General features: G+C 40.4%; 1 protein-coding gene across 1 annotated transcript; it reads right to left on the reverse strand.

The window, feature by feature from the left end:
* Positions 1-37: 37 nt before the first annotated feature.
* rad54l (RAD54 like) lies at positions 38-16,957 on the reverse strand. The gene is made up of 18 exons (XM_074636912.1): positions 16,605-16,957; positions 16,419-16,499; positions 15,740-15,850; positions 15,574-15,634; positions 15,346-15,481; positions 14,322-14,391; positions 13,086-13,374; positions 10,972-11,096; positions 10,737-10,887; positions 10,525-10,651; positions 9,921-9,995; positions 6,091-6,221; positions 5,742-5,852; positions 3,338-3,461; positions 3,172-3,250; positions 2,911-3,090; positions 1,409-1,572; positions 38-1,044 (listed from the first exon to the last, which is right to left on the reverse strand). Exons 1-18 carry the CDS (start codon positions 16,605-16,607, stop codon positions 843-845), a joined length of 2,220 nt encoding a protein of 739 aa, XP_074493013.1. The 5' UTR covers positions 16,608-16,957; the 3' UTR covers positions 38-842.
* Positions 16,958-18,241: the final 1,284 nt, after the last annotated feature.

Consider the following 18,241-nt stretch of genomic DNA (forward strand, 5'->3'; position numbering starts at 1 on the left):
ATCCCATTTGATGGATGAATTCAGTAAACACAGCATATCATTTCAAGGTTTTATTGAGACACTGATGATGATGATGTTAAATGGAGCTGCACTTATATAGCAGTTTTCTACCTTAATGGACAAAATGCTTTACAATTTTGCCTCTCACACACTCACACTCACACACAGAAGCAACTTGGGGTGTCAAGGGCACTTCGACATGCGGACAGGAGGAGGACACAAACCCTGCAATTAATGCACGACCTGTTACCTGTGACAGCTGCTGCCCATCAGTTATGGTACAATTGTTTTGTAGTACTTTCTATTGTTGAACAATCTGTGTTGGATGAGCTGATGCAGTAGCAATGAAAAATGAAAAATCCTACCAGGCTTTAACATTTACATCTGATTTTAAAAATCATATATCAGCATTAGAGAGTGTGAAGAGCCAGCATGTGAGCTTCTTCCTTACAATGGCGCAACCAGTCGCTACTATGACGTACTTGAATGTACTGCATTGTGCTGCTTTCAGATGGGCAAACTAAACCCTCAAACAGACGGATGAGAAGAAGACGACAGTTCCCCTCTACCTCCACACAACACAGTGAGCTGGGCACACTGCCCCACAGTTCGACATATACAGGTCACAACTGGCAAATCCAGTACCAGTGTCAACATGTTTTGCCCCAATCCTGTTAAATGCAATTATATTTATGTGACTGCATTCATGATGGATAGATAACCAATCATTCTCCTTTACCTTTTTTCAGTTTTAATAAAAAATACAACAAAAACACAGAATAACAAATAAATATCAGGATATACAGTATTTGTGTGATAGAAAGTCTGTTGAGTTCCTCCTGCTATACGACACCCTTCTGGTCCTCGTGAGAACGCTGGTGGAAGACGAAGGAGACGGCGGCGTCCCATGAGGCTTTCAACACTTGGTCCCTCAGGCCCTTCTTGTCGAAGCAGTGGTTCCACTGGGAAAGGTCACTGGTACAGTCAGAGTCATCTGCAGGAGGCCGAACCTCCCTGCCATTCACACAGCGGCGACAGCGAAACCTAACAACACAGAATACATTCCATACATTATGAGCAGGCTCTCTGTCAGCTCCAGCTTGCTTTTAATACTGTACAAAGCACCCTGTGTGACCTCAAACTTGTATTAAATGCTGACGAAACAAAACTCATGCAGTTTTCAAATGCTAAATCTAAGCCATTGAACCTCCCACCTGTCACCAGTTTTCAGGGCTCTGAGATTGAATCTGTATCTCATTACAAGTATTGGTAATTTTTAATTTACTTACTAAAATCAAATTAAACTATAAGAGTCAGTCAGGGTCATCCATCAGTAATATCAGTATACCAGCATACCAGTATATTAAATCACATATTTCGTATGATTCAGGGTTTCAGTACAGTTTACCTGTCATGTGTGTCGCTGGTGGTCTCCTCGTTGAGAATGAAGAGTTCTCGGAGTTCGCCCAGAGAGAAGTGGCGCTCCACGTCCTGTTCCTCATCCACCACACAGCTGCTCAGGGCTTTCTTGTGGGCCTGCCTCTGCAGGATCTTCTCCTCGATCGTCCCCGTCTGTCAGCACACAAACACAAAAGTCAAACGTGGAAACTAAGTACCAGCAGTCTGCAGCTTTCGACAGCTCCCTGCTGCTCTGACACATCGATTACGTGCTCTTGAACTTTGTTGAATAATTAAATCAGTAGAAAAAAAGTCATTTATCTACAGTATGTGAAAATACTGCTGCGTATTACTTAAAGGCCCAGTGTGTAGGATTTAGTGGCATCTAGTGGTGAGGTTGCAGATTGCAACAAACTGAATATCCATACGCTCACTCCTCCCTTTCCAAGTGTGTCGGAGAACTGGTAACAAATAAAATAAAGATGCAAAAGGCTCTTCTAGAGCCAGAGTTTGGTTTGTCCGTTCTGGGCTGCTGTCGAAACATGGAGGAGCAACATGGTGGACTGCGCGAAGAGGACCAGCTCCCTATGTAGATATGAAGGGCTCATTCTAAGCTAACGGAAACACAACCATTCTTAGTTTCAGGTGATTATACACTAATGAAAACAGATAATGAATATTATATTTCTGCTAATAGATTCCCTGAAATCCTACACAATGTTCCTTTAAAACCTAAAATAGACATTAAAGGTGCAATGTGTAATATCTGGCGTCGGCCTGTAGTTTATGTTAGCCATCTGTGTGTTTACTGTGACACTAACCGGCTGTACGCTCCATGTACGTTTTGACGTTTTGTTTGTTTATTGAATTAAATCCAAAGTGGCAGAAACGGAAAAAAAAGACTCGGATTTTCATTTCGTCCTCCTCGCCACCAGGAGACTACATCGCCGGGAGGAGACCGGGAGACCAACATTAAGTTAGCAGTTAGCTTGAATTCAGCCAGACTCCCAGCGGCTGGGGTTTGCACTCTCTCGGAGCCACCACCTCACTCTCCTCCGAGAGAAGTAGTCTGATGGTGACGGGGAGTTCGACACAAAAACACATTTTCTCGTTTCTGCCACTTTGGAGAAGAACGTACATGGACCCTGTACCTTCAACGTGATAGACAAGCCCTCGGGGCAGCTCTACTTCTTCATCCTCTCATGATGGACTGAGAGCAGACTGGACGCTACAGTGACTCACTATCGCCTCTCGACGTACAAGTGGTATTACAAGACAGGACGGGCCGAGGCTAGCTGGTTAGCAAGTTCAATTCAGTAGATATCTCTGAAACACGATATAGAGACATCTATGTCTGACAGACATAATGTCAACAGTGTATCCCATTGATAATATTAGCTAATTTTCTTACTGTTTTAAACTAGAATTCTGACCAGATCTCACACATATCTACGCAGCAGTGATGATCTGTTCTGTGTTATGTGTGCATCTTGTGAGCCGTGCTGAACTTACAGAGAGCAGTCTGTAGATGTAGCAGGTCTTCTTCTGGCCGTCTCTCCACACCCGTGCCATCGCCTGCTCGTCATTGGCTGGGTTCCAGTCAGGATCGAACATCACCAAGCGATTAGCACCAATCAGATTCAGGCCGCATCCACCTGCCTTGCTGCTCAGCATGAAGATGAACTCTGGACTCTGAGAAACAGATGGATTCAGATGTTGTTCAACTGCTTTTCAAATGTTCAAGTGTGGTTTAAAACAGAGTTTCTGACTCACAGATGGACTGTTGAATTTTTCTACGATCTTGGCCCTTTTCTTGATGGACATTGTGCCATCCAGTCGAACATAGAGGTATCTGTAAAAGACCAAGAGGAGGGTTGCTGCTCACTTTAACTGTCAAATCATATAACACAGACACTATAAAATGTTTCCCAAAAAGCACCTTCTAGATCTGCACAGCTTTTCAAAGAGGTCCAGTGTTTGAGTGTAGTTGGAGACGAGCACCACCTTGTCACTAGTTGTAGTCCTCGTCATTGCCAGAATGTAGTCAAGAACCAGCATTTTCCCTGGAACAAAGGAAACAAGTTCTCACCCATAAACAGAAAGATGAAACACTTTATTCACTTCATGTTAGAGAACTGAATAGCTCCCTTTTTGGTCTTTATCAACTCCTGAGAAACATATCTGTCTCTTTAGCTGCTGAATGCTCCACTACTGTATGTTTACCAGCTAGTCTCTAACAGCTGATTGGTGCTGGGCAGGTACTGTACAGTAGGGCTGGAACGATATACCTTTCACGATACTTGGGTGCCGATTCGATATGTATTGCCATTTTTCAGTATTGCAATTCGATATTACTTTTTTAACACTAGACCATGGGAAAAAGTTGAATCATACACTTCTTCTTTGGAAAATATCTAAATAAATCCAGTAAAAATGTTTGATTTTCAGCATGTATGTAGTCAGAGATGTCCTGAAGTCAAATATATCAGGATCATTGTCAGGCATTATTTAGTCCATTTTTTCATGCAACCCAAAAATCAAAGAATAAAGACATTTCCCTCACAAATTAGTGATATTTTCTTTTTAATTTATAAGAGACATGTAATGTTTTATAGTTCTGGTGAATATAATCCATCAGTCTTATTTCCATAGATGTATTTTGTTTATACAGTTCCCTTTGTTAAAACCTTATTTTGAAAACCAGATGTAATCACACATGTCTACTTCCACTAACTTCGCCAAGTGCATCTCTAGCTCTCCCGTCAGCTCCGTTCTCTTTATCCATCCATGGTCAGCTCCATCGGGGCCGTTTGAATGCATTTAACAGAAATGTCAGTATATGGGTGCTCTACAGTTGTAGCGTTTGATCACAGAGATGAGAGTGACGGCCGGCTTGACCGCAACATTACCTCGATACGATAACGTTTCCTGTCCGTGACAGAGTTAGCATGCAGCTTTAGCTCTGCTCTGTCTAGCTCTGCTTTTCCTGCAATGTGTTAAACCCAAAGTGTTTCCATCCTTTACTGGATGTGTAGTGTTTACCACGCTGGATTTAACATGTGAGGGTGCAGGTCGTATCCACGCCGACCCTCCAACGTTTTCTGCTTTGTCGTTTCGGCTCGTTGTGGTTTGTTTTTGTTTAGACGGATACGGAACAGATATAGACGCATAGACTCAAATGAAGCAAATAATATCGATTCTGGCATTAAAAAATCTATTTCAAAATCGTAGAAAAAAATAATAATCGCGATACATAGGTGAATAGATTTTTTTCCCACCCCTAATGTACAATGGGTTTGTTAGAGCTTTTTCACTGTAAACATCTGCTGCTGCTGGGAACAAGACTGATGAGAGTGCTGAGACAGAACCAAAAGAGTAAAGTTTCCACGAGCTGAAAAACACTAAAAAGCTCCATAGAGCTGAGGGGAACTGCAGAGTTAGTAATAATTGTCACTATGGGCGACACCCTTCACATACAAGTAGTCATGTGATACGTCGTTATTATAAGAATATTGTTTATAGTTAAAGGGACTCTATGTAAGAATCAGAAATTGCTTGTTAACAGCACCACCTGTGGCCGTTAGGTCAACGAGTCCTGTCAGCGTCCTGTTGCTCGCACTCGCTCTACATAGACATGAACGAGCATCGCTCAAAACAGTGAGGCGACAAACAAAGGTTTCTCCATGAATCGATGCTGATACTGTGTTTCCTGCTTCAGCCTCCCGACCGCGGTCAGAAGGAACAGGGGAGACACCAGAGTTTTGGTCGGGGACGATAACGTTTCTCTCTGCGGAGCCCCGTCACTTCACAAGACACGGGAAACCTCTGTTGGTCTGGAGGAGCTGCAGCAGTTATTTCTGCACAAACGTCCACTGTACATTCACTAGATATTCTCAGAGCTAAACTAACTCTTCTGCAGTGTGTAGTGTGTACGCTTGCACGTGAGAGGTGGAGCGAGAGAGCGAGTGAGAACGAGAACGGTGTGTGAGTGAAGGCAGGCAGAGGAGCAGAGTACAGCAGAGACTCCGGCCTTGGAGACCAAAGCTACGGTCTCCTCTGTGTCTTCTGACCACGGTCCGAGGCTGAAGCAGGAAGAGTTAACACTGTTTAACAGACGGGCTTCACAAGATAGAACTTTGCGGTTTTGGTGCTTCCGTGTAGTTTGTGAACAGTAAAGCGATCTGACGACTCTGAAGGTCTTGTAGTGTGAACAAGCATTAGACCGAGTCAATTCAAACTTTGTTATGTAGAAAGTGAGTCAGCAGGAGCTATCAGGCTGTAGTATATCTGTATTACTTTAACACCATCAGAGGTGTACTGAGCTGTCTTTGACATGTTCTTACCTGAGAGCTGAGGCTCCACAGCTTTAGTGCAGTAGCCAGGTGGAAACAGATCCAGCGCCCCCTCAAAGCCCTCCGCTCTCTCCACACACTTCTCATGGATGAGAGCCGGGTCTGGGACACAGAACACTGGTTAGTATTTCTACTAAATAAGCATATGGATACTTTATGGCTTATGCCATAAAAGGACCACCTCGGTTTCCTCTGTTCTTACTTTTACATTCGGGCCTGTATTTGAGTGAACTTTACAACTGCTTCAAAGAGCGAGAAGACAGTCTTTCTGTGTGTGTCACTATAATGTTCACGGATGCAACATTTGACAGAGTGTGTTACATTTGGTTTAAGCACTTACGATTGCAGAGTTTCTTGAGTGATGTGATGGAAGACAGGGAGGAGACACCTATTTTGCCCTCTTGTAATGTCTCAATGGGTTTCGCCTGCCTCAGGAAGTGTTTATAGAGCTCCGACTGCAGAGGAGTCAGCCTACAGGGAAACAGCCATTATGGTTCTACCATAGAAATAGAATAGGAGCAGAACAGACATTCCCATTCAAATCAACGTAGCAGGATGTTCAGAGCGGCGGCCATTTTTATATTTACCGTTGCCATTGCGATCGTTGTAGCGGGCTAACTTCTGTATAAACTAAACAGACTTACAGAAGGTCGCAGACTCACTGAGGTTTTGTACTAACGACTAAAACGAGCAGTGGAGTGGTAACCTTACGAAGCATAGAGAGCCAGAGGACATGAGTTCAATTTAACAACTTAATGCTTCATCCACACACTCTTGTCACAGCGTAGGAAAGCACAGGGCTATCACCAGATGAGTGACAACTTTGTTTGGCCCATTTTCTGTAACCAGCATTAAAGCATGGTGGAATTAGCAAGCTAGCTAGCTAACTAGCGGACAGCTGGCTAGGTAGCTAGCTTGCTAATTCCACCATGCTTTAATGCTGGTTACAGAAAATGATTCTGAACAATGGGCCTCCACCTCACTCCCCGCCGCTCCGGAGAAGGACAAGCTACCGCCGAGTTGGGACCACACTTTACGGCCCCACTGATGTGTGTTGTCACCATAGCAACTAACAACAATTGCCATTTTCATTTGTACTAGTCAAATGACCACAGAAAACAGTTCAATGTCAGTTCTACTCCTATTCTATTTCTATGGTTTCTACATATTTAAATGAAATTCTTCAATATTATAGAAAAATATGACATAGTATTACATTGAGAGTAGAGTTGTATATAGATTAGGGCTGTCAAATGATTCAAATATTTAATCACGATTAATCGCAAATTATTTTATCTGTTCTAAATGTACCTTAAAGGGAGATTTTTCTAGTATTCAATACTCTTATCAACATGGGAGTGGACAAATATGCTCCTTTATGCAAATGTATGTATATATGTATTATTGGAAATCAATTAACAACACAAAACAATGACAGATATTGTCCAGAAACCCTCACAGGTACTACATTTAGCATAAAACAATATGCTCCAATCATAACATGGCAAACTGCAGCCCAACAGGCAACAACAGCTGTCAGTGTGTCAGTGTGCTGACTTGACTGACTTGGAGACTCGTGTGTACCCATAGAACCCATTTAGAGGTCTCTCTGACTCAGAGATTAAGGGACCCCTTTGAAAATGGCTATGCCAGTTTTTCCTCGCCAAAATTTACTGTAAGTTTGGAGCGTTATTTAACCTCCTTCGTGACAAGCCAGTATGACATGGTTGGTACCGATGGATTCTTTAGGTTTTATAGTTTCTATGGTGCCATTATCTTCACTATAGCTTTAAAACTGCAAGTTGCGTTAATGCGTTAAATAAATTAGTGGTGTTAAAACTAATTTGCGTTAACTCGTTATTGTCGCGTTAACTTTGACAGCCTCATTTAAAACATTATAACCTTCACTAAGCGAGGATTTCTTGCTGGGCTGTTGTATTAGACTGCATTAGTTTTAGCCAGGTGGTCATTGACTAAAAAAACATAAGTATTTACAGACGTAGGCAAAATTGTTGGTACTCTTCCGTTAAAGAAAGAAAAACCCACAAAGGTCACTGAAATAACTTGAAACTGAGAAAAGTAATAATAAATAAAAATGTATTGAAAATTAACTAATGAAAATGAGACATTGTTTTTGAATTTTGGTTCAACAGAATCATTTTAAAAAACAAACTAATGAAACTGGCCTGGACAAAAATGATGGTACTCTTAACTTAATATTTAGTTGCACAACCTTTTGAGGCAATCACTGCAAACAAGTGATTTCTGTAACTCTCAATGAGACTTCTGCACCTGTCGACAGGTATTTTGGCCCACTCCTTGTGAGCAAACTGCTCCAGCTGTCTCAGGTTTGAAGGGTGCCTTCTCCAGACTGCATGTTTCAGCTCCTTCCACAGATGTTCAATAGGATTTAGATCAGGGCTCATAGAAGGCCACTTCAGAATAGTCCAATGTTTAGTTCTTAGCCATTCTTGGGTGTTTTTAGCTGTGTTTTGGGTCATTATCCTGTTGGAGGACCCATGACCTGCAACTGAGACCAAACTTTCTGACACTGGGCAGCACATATCGCTCCAGAATGCCTTGATAGTCTTCAGATTTCATTGTACCCTGCACAGATTCAAGACACCCTGTGCCAGATGCAACAAAGCAGCCCCATAACATAACCGAGCCTCCTCCATGTTTCACATTAGGTACAGTGTTCTTTTCTTTGTATGCTTCATTTTTGCATCTGTGAACATAGAGCTGATGTGACTTGCCAAAAAGCTCCAGTTTTGTCTCATCTGTCCAAAGGACATTCTCCCAGAAGCTTTGTGGTTTGTCAATATGAATTTTGGCAAATTCCAGTCTCGCTTTTTTATGATTTGGTGTCCTCCTGGGTCGTCTTCCATTAAGTCCACTTTGGCTCAAACAGTGACGGATGGTGCGATCGGACACTGATGTACCTTGACCTTGGAGTTCACCTCTAATCTCTTTGGAAGTTGTTCTGGGCTCTTTGGTTACCATTCGTATTATCCGTCTCTTCGATTTGTCATCAATTTTCCTCTTGCGGCCACGTCCAGGGAGGTTGGCTACAGTCCCATGGACCTTAAACTTCTGAATAATATGAGCAGCTGTAGTCACAGGAACATCAGGCTGCTTGGAGATGGTCTTATAGCCTTTACCTTTAACATGAAGGTCTATAATGTTCTTTCTGATCTCCTGAGACAACTCTCTCCTTAGCTTTCTGTGGTCCATGTTCAGTGACACACCATGATACCAAACAGCACAGTGACTACTTTTCACCCTTTAAATAGGCAGACTGACTGATTACAAGTTTGAAGATACCTGTGATGCTATTTACAGGACACACCTTAGTTTAATATGTCCCTATGGTCAAATTATTTTCAATCTTTTCTAGGGCTACCATCATTTTTGTCTAGGCCAGTTTCATCAGTTTGTTTTTTAAAATGATTCTGTTGAACCACAATTCAAAAGCAATGTCTGATTTTCATTAGTTAATTTTCAGTAAATTTTTATTTATTATTACTTTTGTCAGTTTCAAGTTATTTCAGTGACCATTGTGGGGTTTTCTTTCTTTAACGGAAGAGTACCAACAATTTTGCCTACGTCTGTATAAAAAAAAAAAAAACACAATTACTTTTCAAATTCACTCTACCTTTAAAACTGAGCCCGCTACAACCTAAAAACCGCAAATTGCATAAATGCGTTAAAGAAATTAGTGGCGTTAAAATGAATTTGCGTTAACGCGTTATCATCGTGTTAACTGTGACAGCCCTAATATGGATGCGCTCAATACTTTTTGAGAACCGGCTGAGATGTGTGTGTAGCCATAGTTACTGATTTAGATCAAGCTTCATCTAAATTTAAAAAGGTCTTGTTAGCATGTTTGTCTTGAAACCGCATTATAAAACAAATGTATTTGAGAAATCTGGCTGAACTTGGTAAATAAACAAAAGGTTTTTGGTTTAAAAAACATTACTTTCTACTCAAAGTAAGGGATTGAAATAGTATATTCTTGGTATTGGTTCTGAAACTCAGACTTATGTATGAAATCTATTTTCATGCCAGCAACCAACAATTTAACAGGAGACAAACATCTGAAAAATTCATCTATTTTACATCAACCTCTTCTCAAACTTCTCTCACCAGAAACCAAATGAATCAACGTACCTGCAACACACAACCTGCTCGATTTTCACAGGAAGATATTTAGACAAGATATCCGATGTTCTCCTTATCAAGCACCTGTTGGGGCAGAACATGGTCAGTATTACACAGAAAGAAAGAAAAAAACATTTGATGATACGTTTTAGTGATATGTCAATGTATCAACCAATAATCTGTACCAGTCTAGAGTAGGAGCAGGTTCTATGATTAAAATCTTTTATCTGGAATATGGAATTTTATACTACATTGATATTTGACTCGGCGCGGCCAGAAGTGCCAATGGAAAAGCTCCACATTAGATTGATGCATAGTGGTAAGAGCTCGGGCCCAGATGGTTTTGGTATTGAGTTTGCAGGTCTGAGAACTCCAGTGGGCTAGGTTTGCTTTTTCGCTGGTGTTAGTAGGTCATGTCTACTTTGTTTGTTTGTTTCTTGTTTATGCAAAACATCCTATGAATAAAGTGATAGAAAAAGTAAAATATATTAATATGAAATATGAAAAAAAAATACAAAGAAAAAGGAAAGCAAAAAAAAGGAAAGCTTTTTTTTTTTTTTTAAGAAAATGAAATAAGAAATAAAAACACCCTGCATATGTGCTTTGAGGTCACCTGTTGACGATGCTGATCAGCTCCTTGAGTTTCCCCTCTCCAGTCTGTCGGTCTTTATCACTAGCATCGGCATCTCGACCCTTGAGGATGGGAAGCTCAAATCGCTTTTTAAACTCCTGGGCGGTACCTGCCATCGAGGTGCAAACAACAAACAAATAAAGGGAAATAACCCAAATGTGTTTTAGCCATTTGGTGCGTGTGGAGCTACTTACCAAGGATCCCAGCATTAACAAAATGGACCAGGCTGAAGTACTCCAGCAGGTCGTTCTGGATGGGAGTGCCTGATATCAGCACTCTCCTCTGGGCACTCATTGCATTTAGGGCCTGGTATGTCTGGTTGTCGGAGTTCTTCAGCCGATGACCCTACAGCACGCACGACTATTAATATTACATCATTGTGTCAACAATCCTCAACAACTCTGAAGTATAACGGATGAGGTGAAATACCTCATCACAGATAACCAGTCCAACTTTGCCCTTGTGCAGAACCCCGGCGTGCAGTCGAAATGTCTCATATGAAATGATGAGGATCGGGGTTGGTACTCTCAAACCGTGCTGAGACATGAAGTTCACTAGAAATCATAGAAAACAAACCGATTAATAAGCAGAGAATTAATAACCTCCAATATTTTCAAAAGGATATATTTTACATTGAGGTTAAAAAATTATTAATTAGTGCAGCTTTAAAAGACACGTGTGTGTCTGACCACATATACTGAAAGATTAGACAAAAACTATCCAAAAGGATATGATGATTCCTAATGGTTTTTCTGACCCTGACATTTAGACTATTTTCACTGAGCACACTGATAGGAGCACTCTTTACTGCAGTCATTTTTCATCCAAGACCACTGAGGATGGAACCTGCCAAAACAAAACATTAATTAATTCATTTGAAATTATTTATTTATTTTTGCATTTACCCCATGACACACGTTGAGTGACAGCCCCCTCATTTGTATAATGAGGTAGAAATGCATTAAGAAATGTATAAAAAAAATACAGAAATAAAGAAGTTTGGGGAAATAAATAAGGGCTGAAACGCAAAGGGAAAACAGTAATCAATAAATGAACTGCTCTGACAAAACAAATCTGTGGTATCTGTGGCTGTCACAGGACTGTAACGAGCCGCAGAAATAAATAAATAAGTGCATAAATACATACATTTAAAAATAAATATAAATAAATAAAAAATAAATGAAAAAATAAATAAATATATAAAAAAAGGTAAAAATAAGTTAATACATTTAAAAATTTAAAATAAATAAATAAAAATAAATGCAAAAATAGATAAATACTTTAAAAAATAAATACATAAAAAATAAAAAGGAAAATGTAAAAGAAGAGTAAATAAATAAGGATAAAGAAGCAAATTAAAACAGAAATATAAATTTATGTCACATTTTATCAAAAATCATAAATTTATTTTCAATAATATTTAGTAACATATTTATTTATTTATCAAGTCATTTATTTATTTATTTTGGCAGGTTCCATCCTCCATATGAAAGAAGGTCTTCTCCGAAAAGGAGTTCTATAGATTGCGAAGAATTTGCTCCTCTGATAAAGATTTTGAGATAATATCGGCTCATTACAGTCCTGTGAAAGCCACAGATACCAGATCTTTTTTCTTTTTTTTTGTCAGAGCATTTGATTCATTGATTGCTGTCGGGATGCAATGAGAATTTCAACAAATATAACAAAAATGTTATATACAATAGAACACAGTCACCTGAGTGGTTGTTAATGTGGCTTAATGCATGTGGGGACGATGAGGCATAATGAAGGTATTAGAGAAAGTGAATAGGAGAGGTTGCCATCTGGATCTATTGCTTTTGAAACGGGAAGCATTTGTGATATATAAATTAAACCCACTGCGTGGAGAGCTGAGGTATTTTCTTACAAGCTAAGTTGATAGAAAAGATATCCTCATACATACATGTATGCTCTGATGAAGGTCTGACAGACCGAAAAGCTTAGAATAAAGTGAAATACTGCATAGATCTAAGTGTGCGGATATCTTTTCTATCATCTTTAGGACTCATTGATTCTACCAGCACCTTAGCAAAGATTAGTACAGGTGGAGCGTTTGTCATCCTGCATTACTTACAAGCCAAGTTAAAATTTGATTATTTTCACTTGATATAATATGTTGGAAATGACACTGGAAATATAGTTTATTCTTTTGGCTGGTTTGATTTGTTTGGCTTTAACCACAAGATGGTGCCACAATGTGTAAAGCAAAGAAGGTGAACATGTGGCACAGACGATGGCCTGATTAGTGAATGATGCATTTACCTAGGATGTCTGTATGATGTTTGAAAATGTATATAAAGTGGTCTTCAACACATTATTCCAGTTTGGCTCCTCAGCAAATAGCAGAAGTGAATGAGAAGAGGAAGAGTCTGTGGCCCTCCTCCTTCCAGCTGACTCTGGTGTTTACTCTAGTGCAACAGTGAGGTTAAAGTTTCCTCTCGACCAACGAGAGGTATCAAATGACCAGATGTCCATGAACGTTGCTGTGGGTACTCATGATGAGATATAGAGGAAATGTAACCTACCTAATTTTCTATCGATCTCGTCCTTTGATCCTCCGTCGATGGCCGTCGGTGAGACGCGTCCTCCCAGCCACTTCCCTACTTCATTGTACCAGTTGCGAACCAGACTGGAAGGTGAAACCACAATGACCTTGTCTATCTCCGGCTTAGCATCGGGGCTTTGGCGTAGCAGGGTCCAGATGAGGGCGATACACTGCAAAGTCTTCCCCAGGCCCATCTCATCAGCCATGATGCAGCCGTACGATTCTGAGATGCGTCTTCCCGTCACACACTCCCACAGGAACTTCACACCCTGAAGAAATTAAAGACATCCATTTTTAATCAAAAATAAAAAATGATTTTTTACTTATGGTCTGCTAACTCGCTTTTTCTGGAGCTTTCAATTGCTTCTCATAGTCCACCTCACATCTCACAGATGAAGACTGCAAAAAGTGATTTAAAACTCCAGAAAAAGTTTTACTTAAAGGGATAGTTTGGGTGTTTTGAAGCGGGGTTGAACGAGATACTTATCCATAGTCGGTGTATTACCTACAGTAGATGACAGTTGGCACACCCCTAGTTTGGAGAACCAGACAGACGTTTGAACCGCATTGAACCAAAACAATGTGCTGTTGTGGAAAGGGGTAGCAGCAAAATGTTTTTAGACACCTAAAAAAAATCTATATCAGTGTACGCTATATTTAGAATATTTTCGCCGGTCTAACTTGACGTGAGACAGCTACACAGTCTATTTTTCCAACGGGGAACTGTGCGATTTTGGTTAATTTGGATTTACCAAAGTCACACAATAGCACAAACAAACTGATCAATGCAGCAGTAGAACAGCAACCCTGTGTTCTGTTAGGTCAAATTACAGGTTTGAGAGGTCTGGTGGTTTCGGCAAGAGCGTAGATGGATACAACGGCTTAAGTTTCCCCTCGGAAAGAGCTGTCTGACAAGGTAAACCGGCAATATATTCTAAATATAGAGTACACTTGAACATTTTGCTGCTGCCCCCGTCCACAGCAGTACATTGCTTTGTTCCCGTGCTGGTACTCCTGTCTGTTTCTCCAAGCTGGGGTGTGCCGACTGTCATCTACTGTAGGTAATACACTGACTATGGATAAGTTCCTGATACAACCCCACTGAGAAACACCTGAATTATTCCTTTAACTTTGTTTTGTCAGTCCACTGTTTCCAAGGTCAAGAATGAACTTACTTCTCAATACAATACAAAGGAAAAAAGAATATTGGGTTTACCTCTCTCTGATGGGGTCGGAGCACTTTTCCTAAAACTGGATCCACAACAACATGGACTGGTAGTTTCTCTCTGGACAGAACAAAGAACACATCACACGTTTCTTTTTATTACAAGAACTGATATAGCAATAACAGTACATTTTATTAAAGAAACAATTGTTAAGCAATATGTAGGACTGAGAGCTAGCGTTTAAAATAGGTAACAGCAGCCCAAACTAGGAACATTGGAGCTGTGGCCCGTCCACTCCTCCAGTGTGACTAATAGCAGTTAGCGTGTGTTAGCATCAAGGTGTTAGCCTCTAACCACCAGCAGTAGTCAGAATCACTTCATCAGCTGTGTGTCTCAAATACTCTCTGCCTTGATAACCAGCTGCACACGGACCACAGAGAGATGTGCCGAGGCTTTTCAGATCGGGTAGAATCTAACGTTAACGTTATCTCTGTTGATCCAGTTTGTTAGCTTGCTTCCATGGCTGCAGAACGCTGTGTTTGATTGCCAATTTGTTTCATATGTGGCAACGGGTGTTAAAACGGTCAGTGGCAAAACGGCCAAAACAAAAACAGACGTTCCGGACCGGAATGGAAATTTCAAAGTAGAACATACTGGCTGTAGCATTGTTGTTGGAGAAGCCAGTATTTCAATTCAGCATGTTTCCTTAACCTCTGATGACATATCATGGTCATTTTATCATTTATTACAGTAAATATATCACATATTGGTCCTTTAAAGCTGCACAAGGCACAGTTTATGTCTACACATCCATATATTTGATCAGAATTAATAATTCAAGAAGACTGCACTGCACAAACCCTTTTTCAAACTATACTGCAATTTCTGCATACTTAATTGTGGAACTGTCTCCTTACCAGTGTCTGGAGAGAACTGGACTTAAAAAGCTCCTATTTGGAGTACATGACGTACAAACTTGGCTCGTGCAGCTTTAACTAACAATCAGGCCTCTCCACTGGAGATCAAGTAACAGATTATTTAACAGAGGAAGAGTCCTGTGTGTTTTCAACCTACTTGTCAGCTTTGATCAGGTCATGAGCGCTCAGAGTTGGGGGCTCATAAAGAACCAAAGCATCTTCTGCAAAGGGATCGTGAAGTGCTTTCCTTACTCCTGCACGCTTTAGACCAAGTGCCCTGATTCCCAGCGGGCCTGTGGGTAATTCATCAAGAGAGCAGTTTCAGTAATTCTTTACCTACTGTACTAGACATGAAAGAGAAGCCATAGTGACAGAAAATAGTTACCTGTGTAGTTAGGAATAGGAATTTTAAATGGCTTGGAGAGGATACTTCGAATAAATGCCTCCTGTAGGAAGGATTTTAAACAAGCCAGCCTGGTTATGGCATCAAATTGGAACCATCGCTGTATTCACACACCAAATGTACCCAAAGATTAAGTACACAAGCTTACATGTTTGTCACCATCCATACACGCAGGCCGATGGTTCAGCTGTGTCAGAGGCTTTCTGAAGGGGGAAATATGGCTTTCTTTCGTCTCATTATCACGTTTTCTTCTTTTCTCCTGAGAAAAAGCATTATGCACTTTTTAACTCCAAGCACACCAATGCTCACTGACATGATACTCAGCATTATGGTTTTTCACTCACTCTAAATGTACCATTTCCCTTATAGCTTGATATTATGTAGAAAACATCTAGTACCATTCTCCAGCAAATTGTCTATTTGATTGTGTCTTGCTTTTCCAGAAATGACACATATCACACATGTTAGACTATTATGTAAAAGCTTTGTAATGTAGAAAATAATGGCACATATGTTGAGTGATTTCAATCTTCAGCTCTAAAAGTAACTCTTTCTAGAAATAAACACAAGTGACTCAGATGATGCCGAATCGGAGAGTGGTGGCTTACTGTTCAGAAGATCTGGAAGACATGTCATAAAAAGGTCTGTGCATGTGCCAATAAGCAAGAAAGCACCTAATGGCCACATTTATACACAGAGTCTGGCGTGCGGGTCTCTCCATACAGAGGACGCAACAATAGGCTTGTTTTGCAGTCAACTCTGAATTTAAGTGAAGCTTTTAATCATCTTTTAATGTATAACGTTAGTAGTCATGCTAATGTACTTACAGATCTACATGTCCAGTCCTCATCTTCACAGGAATCTCCTCCTTTCCGTTTAGCGACCTGACTGGGAGCCAGACTCCTCCTCTGGGATCATCATTTTATATGAAGAGGATCAGCAGATTGGTAATCAACACCTGAATACAGTCTGAAGCATGATGGAAATACAGAACAATAATTCGGCTTGCTTACCATTTTCCTTATTTCCTCGGTGTGGCTGTGAGTTGAGACTCCTCACCTGCAGTGTTGATACATTAGCATGTAACTCTAACTCACTGCTAGTTACCCAGAGACAGCTGGCGGCTCCAACTGCTTCATCTCTGTGCTCCTGTTGTGCTCTTACTTTATAAAGCACTACCTGTAGGCCACTGAGTTAACTGAGAAGTATTGCCAGCGAGTTATTATAGTAAATATAGTGATGTTAGTGCCATAGAAGAGTTATAATAGCAGTTTAACATGCAACTGCTGCTCCAGTCTCCCGTCGGTGCAGCTTCCGGTTGGTATTAAACTTCGCGCTAAATGTTGGACAACAACACTACGGCAAGCCTGAAGGGTAAAACAGACCCAATGTCATTTAATTTATTCAAGAGTCAAGATTCAAGATGTTTATTGTCACGCCGGTTATAGAGGGTACAATCGTGTGAAAATGCTTTTTGCTGGGAAGCTCCATTAAAATAATAAGTTATATTACAATTATAAAAGGAAATACTTTGTACAAGGGCATATTAAGAACATATACATTAAGAACATATACAGTATATACAGTATAAGATATATTTGTATGTTTCCTGTATCTTCTACCAGAGGGCAGGAGGGAGAACAGGCTGTTGTGGGGGTGTGTTGTCCTTATTAACCCTCAGGGACTTCCTGAGGCACCGCTGGGTGTACAGCTCCTGCAGGCTGGGCAGCTCGCACCCGGTGATGTGTTGGGCCGAGCGCACCACCCTTCCCAGCGCCTTACGGTCCACGTTGGTGCAGATGCTGTACCAGGTGGTGAAGCAGCCTGTCAGGAGGCTCTCTATGGTGCCCCGGTAGAAGTCCCTGAGCATTTGTGGTTTCAGTCTAAAAGTCCTTTAGTGCCTCAGAGCGTACAGTCTGAGTTATAACTTAACTTATAATTAATTAATATATATATTATACAGTATATATAATATAGTATATACAGTATATACCACCTTGAAACTGTCTTCTGTCATACATGTCTAACACGGCTCTAACAAAGGTAGTAAAATCCCTGCACTGCCATAAAATGAAACACACTATTTTAATACTGATTGACTCCTATTCTCTACTGCTTTTAATTCATCCAACAATATAGAACTTATTGTTGATCATCCGATTCACACCAGAGGCCAACCTCAAATACCTTACCTCAAATCAGTTAATAGTGGAATCAAAACTGAATGTTATTTAATTCTATCTTATACAAGCAAGCAAGTAGTTTTCCGTTTTTTTTTTGTCTCAGCACATATGTAATAATTGATCTATTCCTTATTTTATCCACACACGATTTTCTATTTTCCTCAATGCATTTTACCGTATGCTTATATACATTGAGATTGGTGTAATGCCAGGGCCATGTCCCATACTTCATTATGGAGCCCTGAAACCGACAAAAAAAATAGTTAAAACTGAGTTTGTAGTGTGTTCGCACTAGAAATTGATGAACAATTAAGTATAATCAAAGATCAAACTATATGAATTCTTTTTTTTTTTTTTGAGAAATCATGTGAATTCAGTGGACCTGTTCATAGTTTTTCTCTCCCAGTGAGAACACACTAATCAAAGCCCAGTTAGAATACTGTCAGTTTAATGTGTGGCAAACTCTT

The sequence above is a fragment of the Sebastes fasciatus genome, chromosome 5 (assembly GCF_043250625.1).
Source record: "Sebastes fasciatus isolate fSebFas1 chromosome 5, fSebFas1.pri, whole genome shotgun sequence".
Classification (NCBI taxonomy): Eukaryota; Metazoa; Chordata; class Actinopteri; order Perciformes; family Sebastidae; genus Sebastes; species Sebastes fasciatus.

What these genes read in the sequence shown, in the direction of transcription:
- rad54l (XM_074636912.1), bottom strand. An exon ending in GTATGGATGGTGACAAACAT is followed by an intron (nt 15,635 to 15,739) that starts GTAAGCTTGTGT and finishes TCCTTCCTACAG; the next exon opens with GAGGCATTTATTCGAAGTAT. An exon ending in GACTGGTTATCTGTGATGAG is followed by an intron (nt 10,888 to 10,971) that starts GTATTTCACCTC and finishes TGCGTGCTGTAG; the next exon opens with GGTCATCGGCTGAAGAACTC.